Source organism: Pseudochaenichthys georgianus, chromosome 12 (genome assembly GCF_902827115.2).
Source record: "Pseudochaenichthys georgianus chromosome 12, fPseGeo1.2, whole genome shotgun sequence".
NCBI lineage: Eukaryota > Metazoa > Chordata > Actinopteri > Perciformes > Channichthyidae > Pseudochaenichthys > Pseudochaenichthys georgianus.
The window spans coordinates 27,713,005-27,733,290 of record NC_047514.1 but is presented as its reverse complement, the minus strand read 5'-3'; the positions used below and the strand labels follow the sequence as shown (position 1 = coordinate 27,733,290).

The 20,286-nt window shown below is 43.0% G+C and overlaps 1 protein-coding gene across 1 annotated transcript in view; it reads left to right on the top strand.

The window, feature by feature from the left end:
- Positions 1 to 20,286, top strand: part of col27a1a (collagen, type XXVII, alpha 1a) — a 112,627-nt gene that overhangs the window by 88,616 nt on the left and 3,725 nt on the right. Inside the window, 30 exon segments of the mRNA XM_034096625.1 lie at positions 8,638 to 8,691; positions 8,950 to 8,994; positions 9,920 to 9,964; positions 10,137 to 10,190; positions 11,977 to 12,030; positions 12,316 to 12,369; positions 13,387 to 13,440; positions 13,608 to 13,661; positions 13,996 to 14,103; positions 14,176 to 14,229; positions 14,329 to 14,436; positions 14,677 to 14,730; positions 14,833 to 14,886; positions 15,547 to 15,603; positions 15,694 to 15,747; positions 15,826 to 15,879; positions 15,977 to 16,030; positions 17,248 to 17,301; positions 17,548 to 17,655; positions 18,271 to 18,378; positions 18,483 to 18,590; positions 18,692 to 18,745; positions 19,097 to 19,159; positions 19,244 to 19,297; positions 19,382 to 19,417; positions 19,538 to 19,555; positions 19,670 to 19,705; positions 19,792 to 19,818; positions 19,951 to 20,001; positions 20,080 to 20,248. Of these exon segments, the coding sequence (XP_033952516.1) occupies positions 8,638 to 8,691; positions 8,950 to 8,994; positions 9,920 to 9,964; positions 10,137 to 10,190; positions 11,977 to 12,030; positions 12,316 to 12,369; positions 13,387 to 13,440; positions 13,608 to 13,661; positions 13,996 to 14,103; positions 14,176 to 14,229; positions 14,329 to 14,436; positions 14,677 to 14,730; positions 14,833 to 14,886; positions 15,547 to 15,603; positions 15,694 to 15,747; positions 15,826 to 15,879; positions 15,977 to 16,030; positions 17,248 to 17,301; positions 17,548 to 17,655; positions 18,271 to 18,378; positions 18,483 to 18,590; positions 18,692 to 18,745; positions 19,097 to 19,159; positions 19,244 to 19,297; positions 19,382 to 19,417; positions 19,538 to 19,555; positions 19,670 to 19,705; positions 19,792 to 19,818; positions 19,951 to 20,001; positions 20,080 to 20,248 (1,897 nt within the window).

The window sequence follows — 20,286 nt, the reverse complement described above, 5'->3', positions numbered from 1 at the left end:
GCCTTGTAGCTGTCAGGTCCAGGAATCCAGGTATAACCACTCATATTAAATAAGACTGCTTTCCATTCAAATGAAACACAGGCACCTATCAGTTGTATTTATTACACCCGTGCTTTTCATGCTTTGGGAAATAAACATGTCAACCTAAAAAGAATAAACTGTAGACACACCAGTAACCACCTATGATTAGTCAAATCAAATTAACATCAACAGTGAAATTGCATACAACTAAAGTCGTCAAAACAAGCAGCTGGAATTTAAATGGAAACCAAATACCTTCTTGCTCCCCAACGGCATTCAGAGACGGGAGTGTACTAACTCGTATAAAAGGACAATGTAATGACAATGAGGCAAAATGGAGCCGCACACAATAGAACTCATGTTTCGGGTCAGCTCGACACATCTATGTTCTTTATGCACTCTCTTTTTAACTTCAGTTGTGTCACCAAACTATTTCAAAGGCTTTTAAGAGATGTTTTATGCGGTGCACTGAGCCAGCTGGAGAGTGGGATAAAACGACATTGAGCTTTATCTGGACGTCCATGGGAGACGGGCCTCGCTGTGGTTGGCTGAGACATTCTAATGTCTCAAACTGTGTTTCCAATTAAAACTGATGCCTGCAGCTCCAGTGCCAGCACTGCTGCCTGCTGCTCCACTACCCACAGTATGCTGGGTAGTCCGGAGTGGAGCGAGCCAGAGGACATCATGTCGAGGTGTTTCTTTCAGACATTCAGTAAATGTGTGCAACCACAGATATGCACCATGTCTCACCCCCGCTGCCCCAACCAACCACACAGTCAGCACCAGAGAGAATCTGAGTGCTCATGCATCCATCACTCGTCTGGACGAACACAACTCTGCTTTGTTCCATGTGGAAAATGACCCAAAATGATTGATAAAGGACATCAAAACTAAACCCTTTAAAGTAGAATGCTGTGTCCCAATTTGTATATCTGTGTAGTACACTGAACTTACTTGCATAGTGCATAGCATTCATCAGGCTTGTGTTTTCAAATTGAACAAGGCTCTGCCCTTACACAAAGTATTGCAACATGTGACCTCTTCTTCTGCTTCTTGTTCTTCTTCTTTTACAGCTTCTTCTGACAAACTGATAATTGTATTAATTGTAGTCCTGTGTTTTCGGTAGCTACCGCTTTCTCTGCCGCCATTTCTAAGCGTCTGTTAGTCCCGCCCCTTCCAGTCTTCCAATTTGAATGTATGAGTTCACCATCTGCGTACTAGCATTGTATTTTGTCACACTTATGTGAACTAACTTATGCGCTCAAAATAGGAAGTGTAAGAACACACATTGAGACAAAGCATAGTTGAAGTGAATGTCCGCCATGAGGGAATGTGTCCTTCATACAATGAGTTCAACTCTGAGGAAGACTTTACACTGATTTAAACACCATGTGTCTTTTAGCACTCGGCTCAAGGAATGCACTTTAATGTTGTCAGCAATGTAGCATCTGGCCTCACTCTCAGAAGCATTGGCACCACAATGTTTTCTAACATGGAAAAACTGTGGAGTCAGAGATAAAAGCGTACACACAGGCATTTACATAAGCAAAGTGTTTTATTTCCATTTCTTGCGACTTACAGAGGCCCTGTTCTGCTTTTTCTGGGTTTTGCCTTTCCTGAGGTGTGTTATAGGGTCTGCAAAGGCTCGAACCCATGTGTTCCCCAGAGAGAGTTTCTCCCCCCCCCTGTAACGCCTCCATTGGACTCCTTTGTTTACTTCCTGAACACAGCGCCATCACATAAAACACTCACCCTTCTATTGGCTAGCGCTCCAACACATAGTACCTGATAAGGGCGGGACATCTCTAAGCGGTTGACCAATCACAACAGAGCTGGCCAGCGAACCAATCAGAGCAGACTGGGCTCTGGCTTCAGACAGAGGATAAAAAGAGGTGCTGCAGCACAGGCAGTATGAGAAGAATAAAGAGCTGTTTGAACATTAAAGCATGGAGACATTAGAGACACTACATACTGATATACACCTGAACATCAGCAGGAGAGGACTCTTTAAAGTAGAGACACTACATACTGATATACACCTGAACATCAGCAGGAGAGGACTCTTTAAAGTAGAGACACTACATACTGATATACACCTGAACATCAGCAGGAGAGGACTCTTTAAAGTAGAGACACTACATACTGATATACACCTGAACATCAGCAGGAGAGGACTCTTTAAAGTAGAGACACTACATACTGATATACACCTGAACATCAGCAGGAGAGGACTCTTTAAAGTAGAGACACTACATACTGATATACACCTGAACATCAGCAGGAGAGGACTCTTTAAAGTAGAGACACTACATACTGATATACACCTGAACATCAGCAGAAGAGGACTCTTTAAAGTAGAGACACTACATACTGATATACACCTGAACATCAGCAGGAGAGGACTCTTTAAAGTAGAGACACTACAGTACATACTGATATACACCTGAACATCAGCAGGAGAGGACTCTTTAAAGTAGAGACACTACATACTGATATACACCTGAACATCAGCAGGAGAGGACTCTTTAAAGTAGAGACACTACATACTGATATACACCTGAACATCAGCAGGAGAGGACTCTTTAAAGTAGAGACACTACAGTACATACTGATATACACCTGAACATCAGCAGGAGAGGACTCTTTAAAGTAGAGACACTACATACTGATATACACCTGAACATCAGCAGGAGAGGACTCTTTAAAGTAGAGACACTACATACTGATATACACCTGAACATCAGCAGGAGAGGACTCTTTAAAGTAGAGACACTACAGTACATACTGATATACACCTGAACATCAGCAGAAGAGGACTCTTTAAAGTAGAGACACTACATACTGATATACACCTGAACATCAGCAGGAGAGGACTCTTTAAAGTAGAGACACTACATACTGATATACACCTGAACATCAGCAGGAGAGGACTCTTTAAAGTAGAGACACTACAGTACATACTGATATACACCTGAACATCAGCAGGAGAGGACTCTTTAAAGTAGAGACACTACATACTGATATACACCTGAACATCAGCAGGAGAGGACTCTTTAAAGTAGAGACACTACATACTGATATACACCTGAACATCAGCAGGAGAGGACTCTTTAAAGTAGAGACACTACATACTGATATACACCTGAACATCAACAGGAGAGGACTCTTTAAAGTAGAGACACTACATACTGATATACACCTGAACATCAGCAGGAGAGGACTCTTTAAAGTAGAGGCACTACATACTGATATACACCTGAACATCAGCAGGAGAGGACTCTTTAAAGTAGAGACACTACATACTGATATACACCTGAACATCAGCAAGAGAGGACTCTTTAAAGTAGAGGCACTACATACTGATATACACCTGAACATCAGCAGGAGAGGACTCTTTAAAGTAGAGACACTACATACTGATATACACCTGAACATCAGCAGGAGAGGACTCTTTAAAGTAGAGACACTACATACTGATATACACCTGAACATCAGCAGGAGAGGACTCTTTAAAGTAGAGACACTACATACTGATATACACCTGAACATCAGCAGGAGAGGACTCTTTAAAGTAGAGACACTACATACTGATCTACACCTGAACATCAGCAGGAGAGGACTCTTTAAAGTAGAGGCACTACATACTGATACACACCTGAACATCAGCAGGAGAGGACTCTTTAAAGTAGAGACACTACATACTGATATACACCTGAACATCAGCAGGAGAGGACTCTTTAAAGTAGAGGCACTACATACTGATATCCACCTGAACATCAGCAGGAGAGGACTCTTTAAAGTAGAGACACTACATACTGATATACACCTGAACATCAGCAGGAGAGGACTCTTTAAAGTAGAGGCACTACATACTGATATCCACCTGAACATCAGCAGGAGAGGACTCTTTAAAGTAGAGGCACTACATACTGATATCCACCTGAACATCAGCAGGAGAGGACTCTTTAAAGTAGAGACACTACATACTGATATACACCTGAACATCAGCAGGAGAGGACTCTTTAAAGTAGAGGCACTACATACTGATATCCACCTGAACATCAGCAGGAGAGGACTCTTTAAAGTAGAGACACTACATACTGATATACACCTGAACATCAGCAGGAGAGGACTCTTTAAAGTAGAGGCACTACATACTGATATCCACCTGAACATCAGCAGGAGAGGACTCTTTAAAGTAGAGACACTACATACTGATATACACCTGAACATCAGCAGGAGAGGACTCTTTAAAGTAGAGACACTACATACTGATATACACCTGAACATCAGCAGGAGAGGACTCTTTAAAGTAGAGACACTACATACTGATATACACCTGAACATCAGCAGGAGAGGACTCTTTAAAGTAGAGACACTACATACTGATATACACCTGAACATCAGCAGGAGAGGACTCTTTAAAGTAGAGGCACTACATGCTGATATACACCTGAACATCAGCAGGAGAGGACTCTTTAAAGTAGAGACACTACATGCTGATATACACCTGAACATCAGCAGGAGAGGACTCTTTAAAGTAGAGACACTACATACTGATATACACCTGGAAATGAGCATAACATAGAAACACAGTACTTCCACCACCCTCTTCTCTCTGATTGTCTGTGTTTTTGTTTACAAAAACATTTGAATGGTTGTCAGCCATGAAAAATCCTTTTTCCTTTTTACTATTCATGTTTTTTTGTTCTTCGAATAACCACGCATGTTTGGCCTACAAATCTTCAGCTAATGTTCTCCATATTGAGGAGCATATTCATCTCATGTGTTTATTATTGAACTAGTTAATATAGATGTTTCTGATTATTTTCAAATGCCCCTGCTTCTGCGCCTTTTCTGCCTTTGTTTGAAACTTCTGCTACAAATCAAGGTGCAAGTAATGAACTGTAAGGCCTTGTACTTGAGCGATAGTGTTTTTCTCCGTGGCCTGGTACCACAGCGGTTAATCCGGCTGTGTAAACGCTCGCAGTGGGGAGCAGGTACCCCAGACAGGAATGTTAATGAGCGCTGCTTATCCCGCTCTACGTATAATAGGCTTATATCCCTTCAGCTTTACTCCCCGTGTGCCCGGTCATCACACGCTCACACAACAAGGCTGCCTGTGTGGCTGTGTCATGTTATATCTGCTTTGTTTTACTCAGAACATCTTGTTATTTATAATCTCTGGTAGCTGTGATTCATGTCAGTGCGGATGAGGAGCTGCAGGTGTGTGGATGTGGATGTGTGTATAGGAGTCACACCCTTTAGAATCACAGATTAAAAAGGGTTTACTATCATATGCAAGTTATTGGCAATGAAAATATTGTGCAACATACAATATAGTTGTAGAAAAAGGAATTCAAATAATACAATAAAATAGGGCAAGGGAGACTATGGAAAGAGTATTTCTACCAGTGCTGGGATTTTTACTTAAAGGTGGGGTAGGTCATTTCGGAGGAACCGGCTCGAGTGCGCTAGAATTTGAAAATACACAGCCGGAAAAAATCTGCCACTTCCTTCCAGAGCCCCTCCTCCAACACACACGAACGCGCACGTGACCAATGAGGGCACGAGATAAGTGTGTGCACAGATGGAAGGCTGACAGGCAGGTAGGCCATCCAGTTACTTTAGCCGGGCCGGCTCAGATGATTGGTCGTGCTTTTTACAGCGCCACGGCTTCCACTGATGATATGTTTTTATGTATTTGTTGTCAAAGCACTTCAGATATTCATTGCTATCGGGATGTTAAGAGCATTCCATGGAATATAACAACAAGTGTATCTCGAGCCGGTTTCTCAAACTGACCTACCCCACCTTTAAAGAGCCTGTGACACGGTTTTCTCCCATCATCCAAACCCATCAATTTGAGTACATATTGTCCCCTTGAAAACCGTTACTGAACTGATTTTGGATATTTGTACTTTGATAACCATTAATCTGCCTTCAATGTTGACAATTTCCTGGATCTTCTCGCGGATTCTTCAAGTCCCGCCAAATGATGGGTGACGTCATTGCGGGCACAGCGCTCCAGCTGCACCGTCCGGGATCCCAGCATCTGCATGTAAACCTTTATATATATACAGTCAGATGTAAACGCACGACGGCGCACACAGCAGCAAGCTCAGACAGCGATGACAGGTTAATGTTGAACGTGTCTGAGAGCTCATGAGGCTGAAGGATCGGTTTATGTTGTATCTGTTAGAAGTTTAGGAATGAGGTGCGTCAATATGGGCGATCATATGGTCATGTAGCCAGTGGTGGACTGGGACTAAAAATCATCCCGGGACTCTCGACCGGCCCACTTCGGTACCGCTAGTAAATTGTCAACGGGGGGAGCGGGGGATGTAAAATACAAATATAATGTATAATGTCTGTGTCTTTGACATTAGCGCTGCTCGCCACCTGTGCCCTGTACTACGAAGCCAGTTGAACAGACCCTGGATATGTTTGAGTAACAAACAAACTAACAACAAACTAACAAACGAGATATCGCTAAGCGGTCCTACGACGCTGGTTATCAACTCGGTAAATCAAGCCAGGGTTTCTCTCTCCAGCTGAGAGCGCGTTCACGTCTAAAACACGAGTGGATCTGACTTTAATTACATTTGTCTCGAGTGTTTCGTCAACATAATGTGTTAAATAATACTTCTGCATCCAGTCTGTGACACTGTGAGTAGCTGACTCAGATAAGGAAATATATGATATATTATGATATTATATGATCGATGATCTGATTGATGATGTAATATGAATGATAAGTGCGACACGTCGGCGTCTTCTCTGCATACGGCAGATTAAACTGTATTTTCTTTATCCTGTAATATGACTTGAGAGATTTAAACTCCGCACACTGAGTGATCTCTTTTCTATAGACGCCGGAGGCGGGCAGCGTCAGGTAAAAGAAGTTATTTAGCCTTCTCAAACCTGAGCCTCACGCGCCGCCTATGGGGGATGTGCTAGTTACTTATCCGACCGGCCCACTTCGGTACCGGCCCATCGGGATTCGTCCCGATGGCCAGTCCGCCACTGCACCCAGTCCACGTAAACTGTCAACGGGGGGAGCCTCGCTGCGGGGAAACGGTGGACCTAGTGTCCCGATCGGAGTGGGAATAATAATAATAATCCGTGCATTGTATCCATTAATTTCCCCAACATTGTGGTAAAAAACCACACGTTTAATCCACGTTGGTGTACTACAACTACAAAAAGCATCGGTTTGTTTTCTCATCAGTAAATGCAGACCGGCTCAAACAAACGATTTTTAATCATCATCCTCACTCATCATTTAATGTATCATATGTTCGCCGAATTGACATGAAAGCACTAATAAATGTAGTTTCATCCACTTGAGTTTATAACCACAAAAATAATCGATTTGTTTTTATATCACATCCGACGGGAGGAAATTCAGCAGCTCTCACTCCCGATTTTTAATCCTAATGTAATCATCATCTTCACCACGATCATTTATGTTTATGTCGCCGAATTGACATGAAAGCACTGACAAATATGATATACTGTAGTCAACTTCATTAAAACGTTATTAACGTGCCTAAACTCAGTAATTCACCATTTCTACGCATGACACAACACACTTTGTCCGTGTTTGGCTCTCGAAGCGTTCCCGCATTGACGTCACTTCCGGCTTCCCCCAAAACTTCAAAATGAGTGAAGGAATTTCCCCGCGATGTTCGAAATTATTGATATTTAACGAAACGGTATCGCTTTTTCTTTTTTAAACTGACGGTTCGAGATTACTAGTAGCCCAATATTTCATTGCACAACAGTTGTTGGGATGGTGTCACAGGCTCTTTAAGTAAAAGTAGGAAAACCATCGATAAATAAATGTAAATTTAAGTTCAAATTCATTAAATTGTTTTATTTTATTATGGAAAATAAATAACACATCTATCAACCTTTGTCTGCTCTGTTCTCTAATTATCGCCATATGCCATTGGAAAACTAATATTGGTCACAAGTAAAACAATTATAAAAATATTACTTAAGTAATAGTACAGAAGTATTATCAGTAAAGTGTCCTTAAAATATATTAATAAAATATAGAAGGTTAAATTAATTACTACGCACATTGTCTAATTTTAAAGTATTTTAATCAGAGAATGTTTGATCTTGTTGTTATCACTCACCAATTTCAGTTACTTTGCATACTGCTGGGTCGATACATATATACATGTGTTTTATGTTATATAAGCATGTTTTTTAATGTAAACAGTGACTAGTAGTGTGAAATACAGGTAGTGCCATACAAGTGCAATAGTTTCCCCTGAGATGTCGTGGATTAGCAGAAAGCTAATGTGTATTCAATGGAAATACTCATAGTACATTATGTCAACAGTGCGCTTCAGTACAGCACTCGAGTAAATGTACTTGTAGTTATTGATTAATCTTGTCCCTCTGTGCACACTCACTTTCACACACACACATTTATCCAAACATGACTTCCTTATGACCCCGGAAAGTGTAGTTTACAGCCGGCCACTGCCTCTGACGGGGCCGTGTTGGCCTGAATGCAGGACACAGAGATGTTTGTTTACAGCTGTCTGGCTGTGTTACAGTGACCTCTGTTGGTGAAGTGACAGCTGTCTTCTGTTTCAGGGGGCGATAGGGCCCGACGGTGCAACAGGAGAGACGGGGTTAGAGGGCAAGGCGGTAAGAAACCTCACTTCATCTCATGCATATACTGACATTTCCTAGGAACATCTACACAATCAAACTGTGCGTACACAAACATGATGACACTAACATGGAATGTGAGTGTATAAATGATATCCTCCAGCATACACAGTGTCAATGTATCTTTTGCACCAAAGTAGAGAGCTGCACCTCTCCTCCTCCATCCTCTCAGGAGGCAGGAAGCATCCAGTGAAGTGACACAAAGCTCTCTCTCATCCTTACCTCTCTCCACAGGGCTCTGAGGGTCCTCCAGGAAAAATAGGTTTCCCTGGACCACAGGTAAAGCACTCGAGCACTTTTCCTCTCCTTCCTCCTGTATATTGTGTAAGTTGTTATGTTCCTCTGGAGAGGCGAAGGCATCAGGATGATTTAGAACACGTACCTGATACCAGCCGGGCGGAGGACCACGGGCACATTTGACTAGAGAGAAAGGTCTCTCTGCAGATTTACATACAAGACAAGCAGACTTATTTCCACATCTGGAGGGATTTAAGGAGATTTACTCCATTTAACTCGATGCAGGCATATCTCTCTGACAATGCTAAACTTTATCTACAAAGAAGGTTTGTAAACTCATTTGTTAGGGGTGAACTCTCAAGAGCAAATAGAAAAAGGTTGATCAAAACTTGCAATAAGAAAAGCAAGAGAAAAGATTGCAAATAAATCAATTGCTTAATTACAGTTTCTTTCTACAGAAGTGAGTAGAGATGAAGGTACAAAGTTCAAACTCTCTTTCCCTCCCTTTATGGGGATTAGGACTTCAGGTTCTTTGATCAATGATGTTTCCTCTCTCCTCCTCTCCTGCCTATCTTTGGCTATATGATTTATTAAAAAGCACAAAAAGTGATCTTTAAAAAAACACATAGAGATTGTTCGGCGATACAGTCGTTTTGAGGAATGCTGCTCGTTCCCCACTTTTCCAAACTCAGAAATGCCTTTAAACAGATATGTGTTTGGGTGTCAAACAGCAATATTAGGGGACCTTGGCTCAGTCTCTGAGTGTCTGTGGGATCAAATAGCGTAACCACGGGCCCATAGGCATCCAGGAGTCGAGTCAACTAAGGAGGGGTGACGGGTGCATTTTATTATTCAAGCTTTGTCTGAGGCGAGGCCAACAGTCTGTACTTGAAATATAATATTATTACATAAATAGCTTGTTTTTATCCCGACTTATATTTTCTTCCTTTGAATTGTGTCCGTACAGGGGAAGATCGGAGAGCCGGGGGAATCCGGGTTTAAAGGTTTTCCTGTGAGTTCACTTTGCTTATTCATAGAAATGATATGATAATAGTGATAAATAAACTTTCAGTTTACGAGACTCAGAAACACAACTATTTGATCACAGTCAACAAGCTATGCATGCATGCAAAGTATTATGAATGTAAGAGGATGTGTTTTTAAGCCTACTCTACTGTCTGCAGGGTATCCAGGGACCCTCCGGACCTCCAGGGGACAAAGGCATACCAGGCGAGCCGGTACGACCCGACCATCTTCTCGGTCTCTTTCTCTTCTGCACATCTTAACCCACGACATACAGTATCTATGGCTGCATCTCATGATTGTTTTATCATCAATTCTTCTGCCCATATTCAGCTAATCTCATTTAGAATTAGAATTTAAATCGGATATCATTCATCTGTCCCACAGCGGGAGGTTTGACATTCTTACCGCAAATGGCAAAGTGTAGATAAAAGGCTAAATAAAACATTAATAAAATAAAAATGACATAAGTATACAATATAAGAGACAGCATTATAAAAGTATGTGCATGCATACATGCACTGAAGTAGCAGCCAGTTATACCAGTAGTAAATAGTCAAACGTTGAATTGCAGTCAGTATGAAAAAGTCCCACCTTTTTTGTTTCTTTGACCAAAGTCAAAATATTCCATTTAAAGTCACATAAAACAAAGAAGAGCAGGAAGAAATGTAAAGAGTTTTGAATTCACCCTAAAGAGTCCTGAAGAGAAAAAGACGAGTCACCAATAATAGAGACGGGTATCCTCGTTTGCTTTCATTGGTCCGAATGAATCAGGCTCCTTTTCTCGTGTTTCAGCAAAAGCTTGTACTTTCCCACTCTTAAGGCAGCTCGCCTCACACGGCACAAGGAAGGACACATACAACGGGAAGGACTGGATATCAAGTGTGTTTGGATTGTTAGGGCTGCACTTAGCAGTCATTCCTAACGGCTTGATCGTTTTGAATACACACTCTAAAGTTGCTCTGATGTCCTAAGAGGAGAACAGTTCAGAAAATTGCATAGATGTACAGGGGTGAATATAATCTCCAAACCTGAAATATAGCATGTATCCAATTTGCTAAAGGGATAATTCCATGTATGTGTATCTGTGTTGGCTGCACAGTTTGATAGATGTGTTATAGGAGCTGAGTTTCAACTTCCAACAAATCAAATAAGTACCTCAAACCCTTCCCAAGATATACGCGTTATTGCAGTATAAAATAGTCCAAAAGGCAAAAGTGTTTTCGTCCATAGCTTGAATCAGCCTATGTCTTGTGTTCGCCCATAAGGAATATATAACAGGAAGGCAAGGAACTATCGTTAAATATAAATCTCACGTTAAGTACATTGTAAACTCACCTTTGTTTCCTCCCGATCATTCTCCATTGTCTCACATGGCGTGCTGCACATCTGCTTTCACTGATGAGACAATACATGATGGGCCCAGCTGCTAGGTGTCCTAGATAGAGCACACAGGTGACTTCACTTATACCATCACTCGTGTTTGGACAGCGAGTCGACCGGGGAGCAAACATCATTCTTGTGCACTGACAATAAGAAGCATTCATGGCGGAGCGTCAGTGTTTCCCAAGCATCAGAGTCTCTCAGCAGGCCATCGCGCTCAGAGCCAAGCCGCACAGATGCTTCACTGACGGACCAACGTCAGCGTCACTGTTGTCCGTATAAAGAAGATCTGATGTTAATCAGGGGGAAATACACACCGTTGGTTTTGTAGAAGTAGGAAGATATTCTAAAAGTAGCAATTATATTATTATTATTACAACATATACTTTAGGTACCAGGTTATCAAGTCATTATCATACATGTGGCTTATTCCATAGGCGTCTTGTTCTGCTATGTAGGGTTCTCCCTCTCCTAGTGAGCTCTACAGGTTTCTGTGCATGTAAATGCTCTGCAAAGGCTACACTCCCTGTGTTCTCCAGAGGGAGTTTCTCCCCCACACACTCCCACCACTAGGATTACATCTGATTATTATTCAAATATTTGTGTTGTCATTTAAAGGGACCAGCAGGGCCACCAGGGACTGTTGGACTCTTGGGAGAAATGGGTCATAAGGTGAGAGACTTTGACACACACACTCACACACATTCCTATTCCACATGAGGACACACACATAGGGTGTTGTGTGACTAAATGATTAAGCATGTGTATCTGTTGCTCACCCTACCACAGTGCATCAACAACGCTCTCGTATTGGAGTATCTGTCACGTGTAACTGATGTCCTGTTTCTGTCTCATGGCGACACGTAGTGGAACACAGCCTCTGATATATTGTTCATATCTGAAGCCAAACATCCACAACATCATTTAACATGTCTCCCATCCTCTGTGTTTACCAAGGGTCCTCCAGGAAAGGTGGGGGAACCAGGACTGCCAGGAGAGTCAGGCGAGAAGGTGAAGAGACACCTCACTATCAAATCAAATACATCTCTCCATTGTACCTGTCGTGCTGTATAGGTCCGCCTTCTCTTCAGTATGCTGGAACTCAAAGGCACTTGACTTGAAAATACACGTGAAAAACTCAATGACCCAGTTACTCAAAAATAATCCTCAGAGCTTGGTGTGAGCAGTTTATGTTGGACCTATTTTCTGCGAACAAGTGATAGTGTATGGATAGATGCGCACGTCCTCCTATACGATGACAGTTGTAGTGAGATATAGACAAATAGATCCTTCAGGAAACAACACGTCAGCGCAAGGTTTGTGGATTATCTTTAATGAAAGTAGACAAGAGGCTATTATTCATCTGTAATCCCCAACAGATGTTTCAGAGTTACCCTAAAAAAGAAAATCTGGAATGAGACATTTCTGTTGAAGTACTCAGATTAACACTCTGAGTGCCACAAGCAAGACACGCCAAATCCATGTATCGGGGGCGTGGGGTGCAGTGGGTTGTGCGTTGGTGTTGGGGTCAGAGGGTCACAGGTTCAAACCCCACTGCAGTCAGCATGTGGTTGTGTCCCTGAGACGCTTCACCCCAAAGTGCTCCTGTGGGGATTGCCCACAGTACTGAGTATGTGAGTCGCTTTGGATAACAGCGTCTAACAAGTGACATGCAATGTAATGTAACTGGAGAGAAGGCAGCATCTCTACATCGGCTATCCTCAGGTTTCACACCAAGAGAGTCATCTCTAGATTGATAGAAAAGCCTACAGGTAAAGGGAAATAGTCTTTTAGAGGTTAGGTGAAATGTCCCTTTTATATCAGCTGTTGCATGCATAGTTTAATCAGTGTGTGTGTGTGTGTGTGTGTGTGTGTGTGTGTGTGTGTGTGTGTGTGTGTGTGTGTGTGTGTGTGTGTGTGTGTGTGTGTGTGTGTGTGTGTGTGTGTGTGTGTGTGTGTGTGTGTGTGTGTGTGTGTGTGTGTGTGTGTGTGTGTGTGTGTGTGTGTGTGTGTGTGTGTGTGTATCAGGGGCCTCTTGGACTTGCTGGGAACATCGGAGAGCAGGGACTGATCGGACCGAGGGTACGTTTATCGGCATCAAGCTACCAACATTTTTTTCCGAGATCTTCATTCATATTAACGTGTGTGTGTGTGTGTGTGTGTGTGTGTGTGTGTGTGTGTGTGTGTGTGTGTGTGTGTGTGTGTGTGTGTGTGTGTGTGTGTGTGTGTGTGTGTGTGTGTGTGAACAGGGGGAGCCAGGCTTGGAGGGAGAAGCAGGTCAAGCCGGCCCCGATGGAACCAAGGTGACGTGTTGACAACTCTTTTTAAATGAAACATCTGGATGTAAACAAGAATAGAGTAATATTTTACATTTGAAGTGACGATAGTGAAAATGATATCTTCATGTATTGTATTATATAAAGAATATTTGGATACATTGCAATGCTAACCTTAACCTTATTGAAGTCATGTTTTTGTGAATATTTCATTCATCCCTAAAACCCATTAAATCCACCATCACTATGTTAAGGGTTTCTCATTACGTCGTATTTGATGTGCAGAAAACGGCTCTCTAAACGGCCTTTGTGTCTGAAATGTGCAGCATGAATAAACGTACTTTACTTACTCTATGGTCAGGGTGAAAAGGGCGACACGGGTCAGGAGGGCGACAACGGAGAGAAAGGAGACATTGGGCTAAAAGGAAAGGAGGGCCCGCCTGGACATCCTGGACTCAACGGCTTCAGAGTGAGTCTTTCTCGTCAAAGACAAACACATCTTTCTTTTCAAAGAGTTTTACTAAATGTGTTTCCTCCAAAGGGTCCAGAAGGGAAGTCTGGCGTATTCGGGGAGAAAGGCAAACAAGGGTCCAAGGTACTACCAAGGAACCATGTCTAATAACACTCGCATCCTTCACAAATCAAAAGTTGTCACACTATGTTGTTCTGTACCTTATCCCCTGTGTGTGTTTAGGGTGCCAAAGGTCATCAAGGCCACCTCGGGGAGACGGGCACGGTGGGCAAGACCGGACCTCCAGGCTTTGTTGGGCAGAAGGGGTCCAGAGGAACCGTGGGACACATGGTAACGTGGAGCCGTAATGATACACACTCATTCTGTTAACCTTGTGATACCCCAGAGGTCAGTTCAGAGGACCCTCAGACGTTACAATAGTTGCATGTCCCACATGTTGTGGTATCAGTGAATTGATTTAGAAGAGTTGCTGTTTATTATTTCAGGTTTATAAATGTGTAAGATATTTGTCATTCATTTCCGGTCTTTACTACACAAAATGCGACAAGCGACTAAACTTGTGTTCTCCAGGGAGCGCCCGGTCGAATGGGTATCCAGGGGGAGCCTGGGCTCGCCGGGTATGAGGTAAGATGGCTACACGGGGACATTTCCCTTTCCATCCGTCTCTTATTGGTTGTTTGGTTTTATAAAGTAACATGACATCATGCGTTGTGTTTGTCTTTGCAGGGCCATCAGGGAAAACAGGGCCCCATAGGGCCCCCAGGGCCAAAAGGTGAAAAGGTACACCTCGTTCTTTTTATACGTAACACACATCTCTTATTCCCGCTCCTTCTCTTCGTGTATGCATGTAATGGTGCAAAGGACAGCTGGGAGGTGACGGACCATGGTGCACTGCATAGGGACAGACTCAGCAGGATGCCAGATGAGACGGAACCAAGCTAAATAAACCAGTTTGGGGACATGTGTGTACCACCGTGTTTTTAGTTGTGACAGACAAGTAAGAGACAGAAGAGAGGGGAAATATATATATATAACTTATCTTATATACGGTATATAGGACTTCCCTTGTATCTACAACCACGTCTGTCCCCAGTACACCATGCACCGTTGATCGGTTACCCATCACTTAAGACTGGACACCGAATGGGCGACACAAAGCAACACCTTCCAATGCTCCTCTCTTTGTGTGCAGCCTTGTTTTGAAACCTCAGTACCTTAATGGAACACAACACATTTTTATAATTGTGTTTTTAATATGTTGTTCCAAACTAAGGCTGATAATCTTTAATAGCGTTGGAGTCATAATCACCCACGTGATCGCATCCAAAGAGAGCCACTAAGTGAGCCTGCGGTACATACGGCGTTTAGCTTGAGAGCTAAATACATCAGGACTGTGTGCCTGATATCAAGGATCTCACATTGTTCTGGTGTCCTCTGCAGGGCGAGCAGGGGGACGACGGGAAGGTGGAGGGTCCTCAGGGTCCTCAAGGTGACATCGTAAGTCCCGCCTGACTTTTCTCCCTTCTCCTACTGATTGCAGGAATGAAAGCATTTGCTGTTAGCTCATGTACTTCATGTCCTTCTCAGGGTCCTCCAGGTGACAGAGGAGAGAGAGGCGAGTCCGGAGACCCCGGGTACAAAGTGAGTCAGATAAGTGATTTGATCATGTTTTAAACATATCGTTGTTCCTCAGGTTAATACTGTGTGTGTGTTTCCCAGGGTCTGGTCGGTGTGGACGGGGGAAGGGGCCGGCCTGGAGCTGCTGGACTACCTGTGAGTGTCCTTACACAGCTCTGCCATTTAGTCTGCATAAACAGCTGCTCACACTGGGCCTCTTCATGTCTTTCATTAACACAACCGGCTATTTCAGGGGCATCCTGGGCCTCGAGGGCAGCAAGGACCCAAAGGGACCAAAGGAGATCAAGTAAGGAGGAAACAAAAACCTTGTGTGTGTTTTCTGGAGGTGTGTGCATGAAGGGTTTTAAATGATATGCAGTCCTCCAATCCACTCCAACTGTATCTATGAAGCACTCTAACACCTCCAGACCAACGTGCTTTACAGAGAGGTGCATACAATAGAAAAGCACACAGCTCACTAAACACAACATAAATACATTTCAAATAAAAGATACAAAACAAACCAGAATAAACGTGACAATAAAAACATATAAACAACCATATAGTACAAACAACAGACCACTGGAAGCAAATAAAAGCAACACTCTACTTGGTTCCGAGTGCTGAGGAGAAGAGAGGGTTTTAAGACGGGGTTTAGAAGCAGACGTGTGGGAGCTGTCTGATGAGCGAGGGCAGGTCGTTCCACAGCAGAGAAAGCACGGTCCTCTCTGCGCTTAGGCTTAGTGGTTGGCACCCTCAGGAGCAGCTGATCAGCTGACCTGAGAATGCGAGTGGGCGTGTAGCTGTGTAGCAGCTCAGAGAGGTAGGGCGGCCCATTGAGGGCTTCAACAGTAAATAAAAGAGTTTCAAACGGAGTCCTCTAATGAACAGGCAGCCAGTGAAGCCAAATCAAAATGATAAAAGCCCTACTTACAGTTGTATTGCATTAGCTTCCGTCCGTGAGAGCTTTAGATGCTATGTTGTATATTTAGTATCAAAGCTGAATGCCGGACTAACTCATTGGGTAAAAACTGTTCCGTTTGAATTACATTTTCTATTCATTCATTTTTTCATTCACATTTTTATAAATGGATGTTTTACTTTATATTATAGGAAAAATATGTTTAGTAATTATTATTTATTGTAAACCCTTTGTTTGATGCCTGGTTAAAGAAGAAAGGGGGGAAAGGGATACAACAGGAAGTTAAAATAACATTATTTGACAGTTTTGATGAAAGTTCAACAGCAAGATAAGAGTTGCAAACACATCGTTGGGTCTCTGGCAACGTGTGAAGGTTAGGTGAAGGTCAGCTCATGCTGCCCAGATCCAACAGAACATCCACAAAGAGGTCATTCATCCGCTGCATGGATGCTGTGATATAACAGTAGTGCTATGCTTTCATTGCTTCTTCTGGCTTGGTTCTTATCAGCAGCGTTCAATGTAACTGGGGATCATTGTCAGTGACACACACGGACCTGCAGATGTGGGACATTAATACCATCTCCCATGTTCTCTCCCTTAAGGGTCAAAAAGGCAAAAAGGGTAATTCAGGACAAAAAGGAACCAAAGGCCCCGAGGTAAGTCAACAACACCTGCTCATGACATTACAAAGGACAGATGGTTTATACTCATCGCTTTAAATATCTGCATTTCGTGACTAGAGAACTTGGAAATGATGGCTAAACAAAAGTCATAGATAGATTAACGTGGAGAGGAGAAAACAGATTGTGTTCGTCTACTCTCGAGTAAACGAGACGGTCGAAAAGAAGAAGAAGAAGCCAGTAACACGCTCGGTCTGTATTTCTGATGAATCCTCTCTTCAGGGTTTGGGGGGTCCGTCTGGTCCCAGAGGAGTGGTGGGCCGAGAGGGCCTGGAGGGAGCGCCCGGGATGGACGGGGTCCCTGGGATGGACGGCAGTAAAGGCATGCCGGTGAGACAATGATATTAGTCCTGTTCACACCCAGCCAACGCTTTGCTGAGTTTCGCTCTAAAAGATGTAAATATATAGAAAAGGCAATAAAAGGACAGATTAGAAGAGAATGGAGATGCTGCAGTGTTTATTGATGCTGCATGCTTCACATAAAGTAAAGGTACAGATCTTATTATTTTATTTATTTATGCATTCTTATGAATCTACTTATCCAAAGCACTTTGCTGTACACATATAGTCTGTTAATGGGTTTTCTTACCTATTCTTTATTTAATTGTTTTCTTTGCTGACATGCCGTACAGGATTAAATGGTGCTACAAAATGAATGTGTTGGACGGAATAAACAACAAAGTGATGAATTGCATTGTGTGCTATGTTTAGAGACTAACCTGAGAAGTACCAGATGTGTCCTGAGGGTGGTGCTATGAGGAGATGCATTGGACTTGGTGTATTGTTGTCTGAGAGTCATCAGCACATGTGATGACCCTATGAAACAATGAGATGTGTTAGAAGTGAAACAAAGCAGCGCTCAGGCCAAGTGCTGCACAGAAATGCATACTGGTGGATTGTTCATCTTTGTGCTGAATCCTAATCCCAACATGCATCTTCATGTAGGGAGAGCAAGGTGATGATGGGGAGGAAGGGGCTGCTGGCAAATCTGGCTCTCGTGGTAAAACTGGTGTCCAGGGACTCCCAGGAGACCAGGGGACCTTCGGACCGAAGGTGAGGGGCATAGTGGACTCATACACTCTGTAATGCATCCCACCACTCATCACACATCATGTGGTGCTTATGAGGGATGTGTGCTTCATCATTCATCCATCCAGGGTGAGCGGGGTCTTCGTGGACAGAGCGGCCCTCTGGGGAAAAGAGGTTTCAGAGGAGGGATGGGACTGCCAGGGCTTCAGGGAGACCAGGGGCCGAAAGGACAACCTGTGAGTATCATAAGTTAGACAAACAATGATTGACCTACACCGGCCATTTGAATAGACATGTTGTAACTCTGCGTGTCTTATTTTGACTTTATTCTTATCAGGGTGACATAGGAGACTCCGGCTTTCCAGGAATCCTGGGAGTGTTTGGACCAATGGTACGTACGCATCAGCACACAGTGTACACACACTGACGTTAATATACAGCCACATTATACTTCTGACACTCAAAGCTCAACCCTGGTTTTAGATTAAATAGATTAGATATTACAATAAAATAAAATGATGAAAACAGAACATTCAAAAATGTAAGATACCATTTTACACCATTTATTCAAAACTACACACCATTGGTTGTGTATAATGTAATGTAAACGAACACAAACACAATGTATTCATGTGTCACCGAGGAGTCTGCTAGACGCTGAATGATATCAAAGATTAGAGAGCAGCTTTGATCACAACGTGGGTTATGATACAAGTGTTTAACTGATCTCTGCTGTTTCCAGGGGCCTCCAGGAGACTTCGGGCCAAAGGGCACTCGGGGACCAAAGGGGCCACAGGGCTCAATAGTAAGGACACTAATGGTACATATATAAATGAATAACTGCAATTCACTTCTTATTTCATATCTGTGTTCCTGTTCTCTCGCTCAGGGCAGATCAGGAGTCCTGGGCCCGATGGGAATCATTGGCCCGAATGGAAGCGCAGTAAGTGTTACACAGATTCATCGTCAAATGTACCATTTCTCTCGTTTATCTTCCAAAACACTGACTGTGTGCACGTGTTTACAGGGTCCCAGAGGAGAGAAGGGCAATCGTGGGGAGACTGTAAGTCTTAACTTCTCACAACATCTTTTCTTTTCCTTTTTTTTATTCTTTTTAAATGTGTAAAAAGCAGATTTCAAGAGAATAATCAATCTGAAAATATGCCTTTGCTCTTCTGAACAGGGATTCCAAGGCCCCAGGGTACGTTCGTATGCTGTGTCATTTCCTGTTGTTACCGACAATTAGCATTTTCTATGGAAACTTGGTTGAATACATAACATTAAATCCGTAATGTGTGTTTTTCCTATTTTTTAGGGGTCTCCTGGACCTCGTGGACTCGCTGGACTTCCAGTAAGTGTTCCACCTTCCACCATGACATCATTTCCTTTTCAATATTCATGATACATTGTCTAAATAGCTCTTTTTTACCTCTGTAGGGTCGTCCGGGTATTCCTCAATCATTTGTAAGTCATGTTATGTTGGCTGACTTTATAACATCAAATACAGCTTTAAGTAGTGAGAATGATGTATTGTGTAATCCAGAAAGAAAAAGAGACGCTGGTGAGATAAGATATCATTTTGTTATTGTCCTGCAGAAGGATGACGGTGTTTTGGTCATGGATTCACACGCCCCTCTCAGGACCGAGGTTGGTGGATTTTGACGTCAACATGTCTACGTTTTGTGATGTGATGTGCAGTGACTAATCTTTTTGTCTGTCCTCCAGAATAAGCTGGCGATGGACCTGCCGATGCTGGACCAGGGCACAGAGATCTTTAAGACCCTCCACTACCTCAGTAACCTGATCCAGAGCCTGAAGAACCCCCTGGGCACCCGGGACAACCCTGCACGCATCTGCAGGGACCTGCACCGCTGTGAGCACAAGTTAAACGATGGTGAGTGTTGTGTTGGAGACACACATGGTGAGCCATTG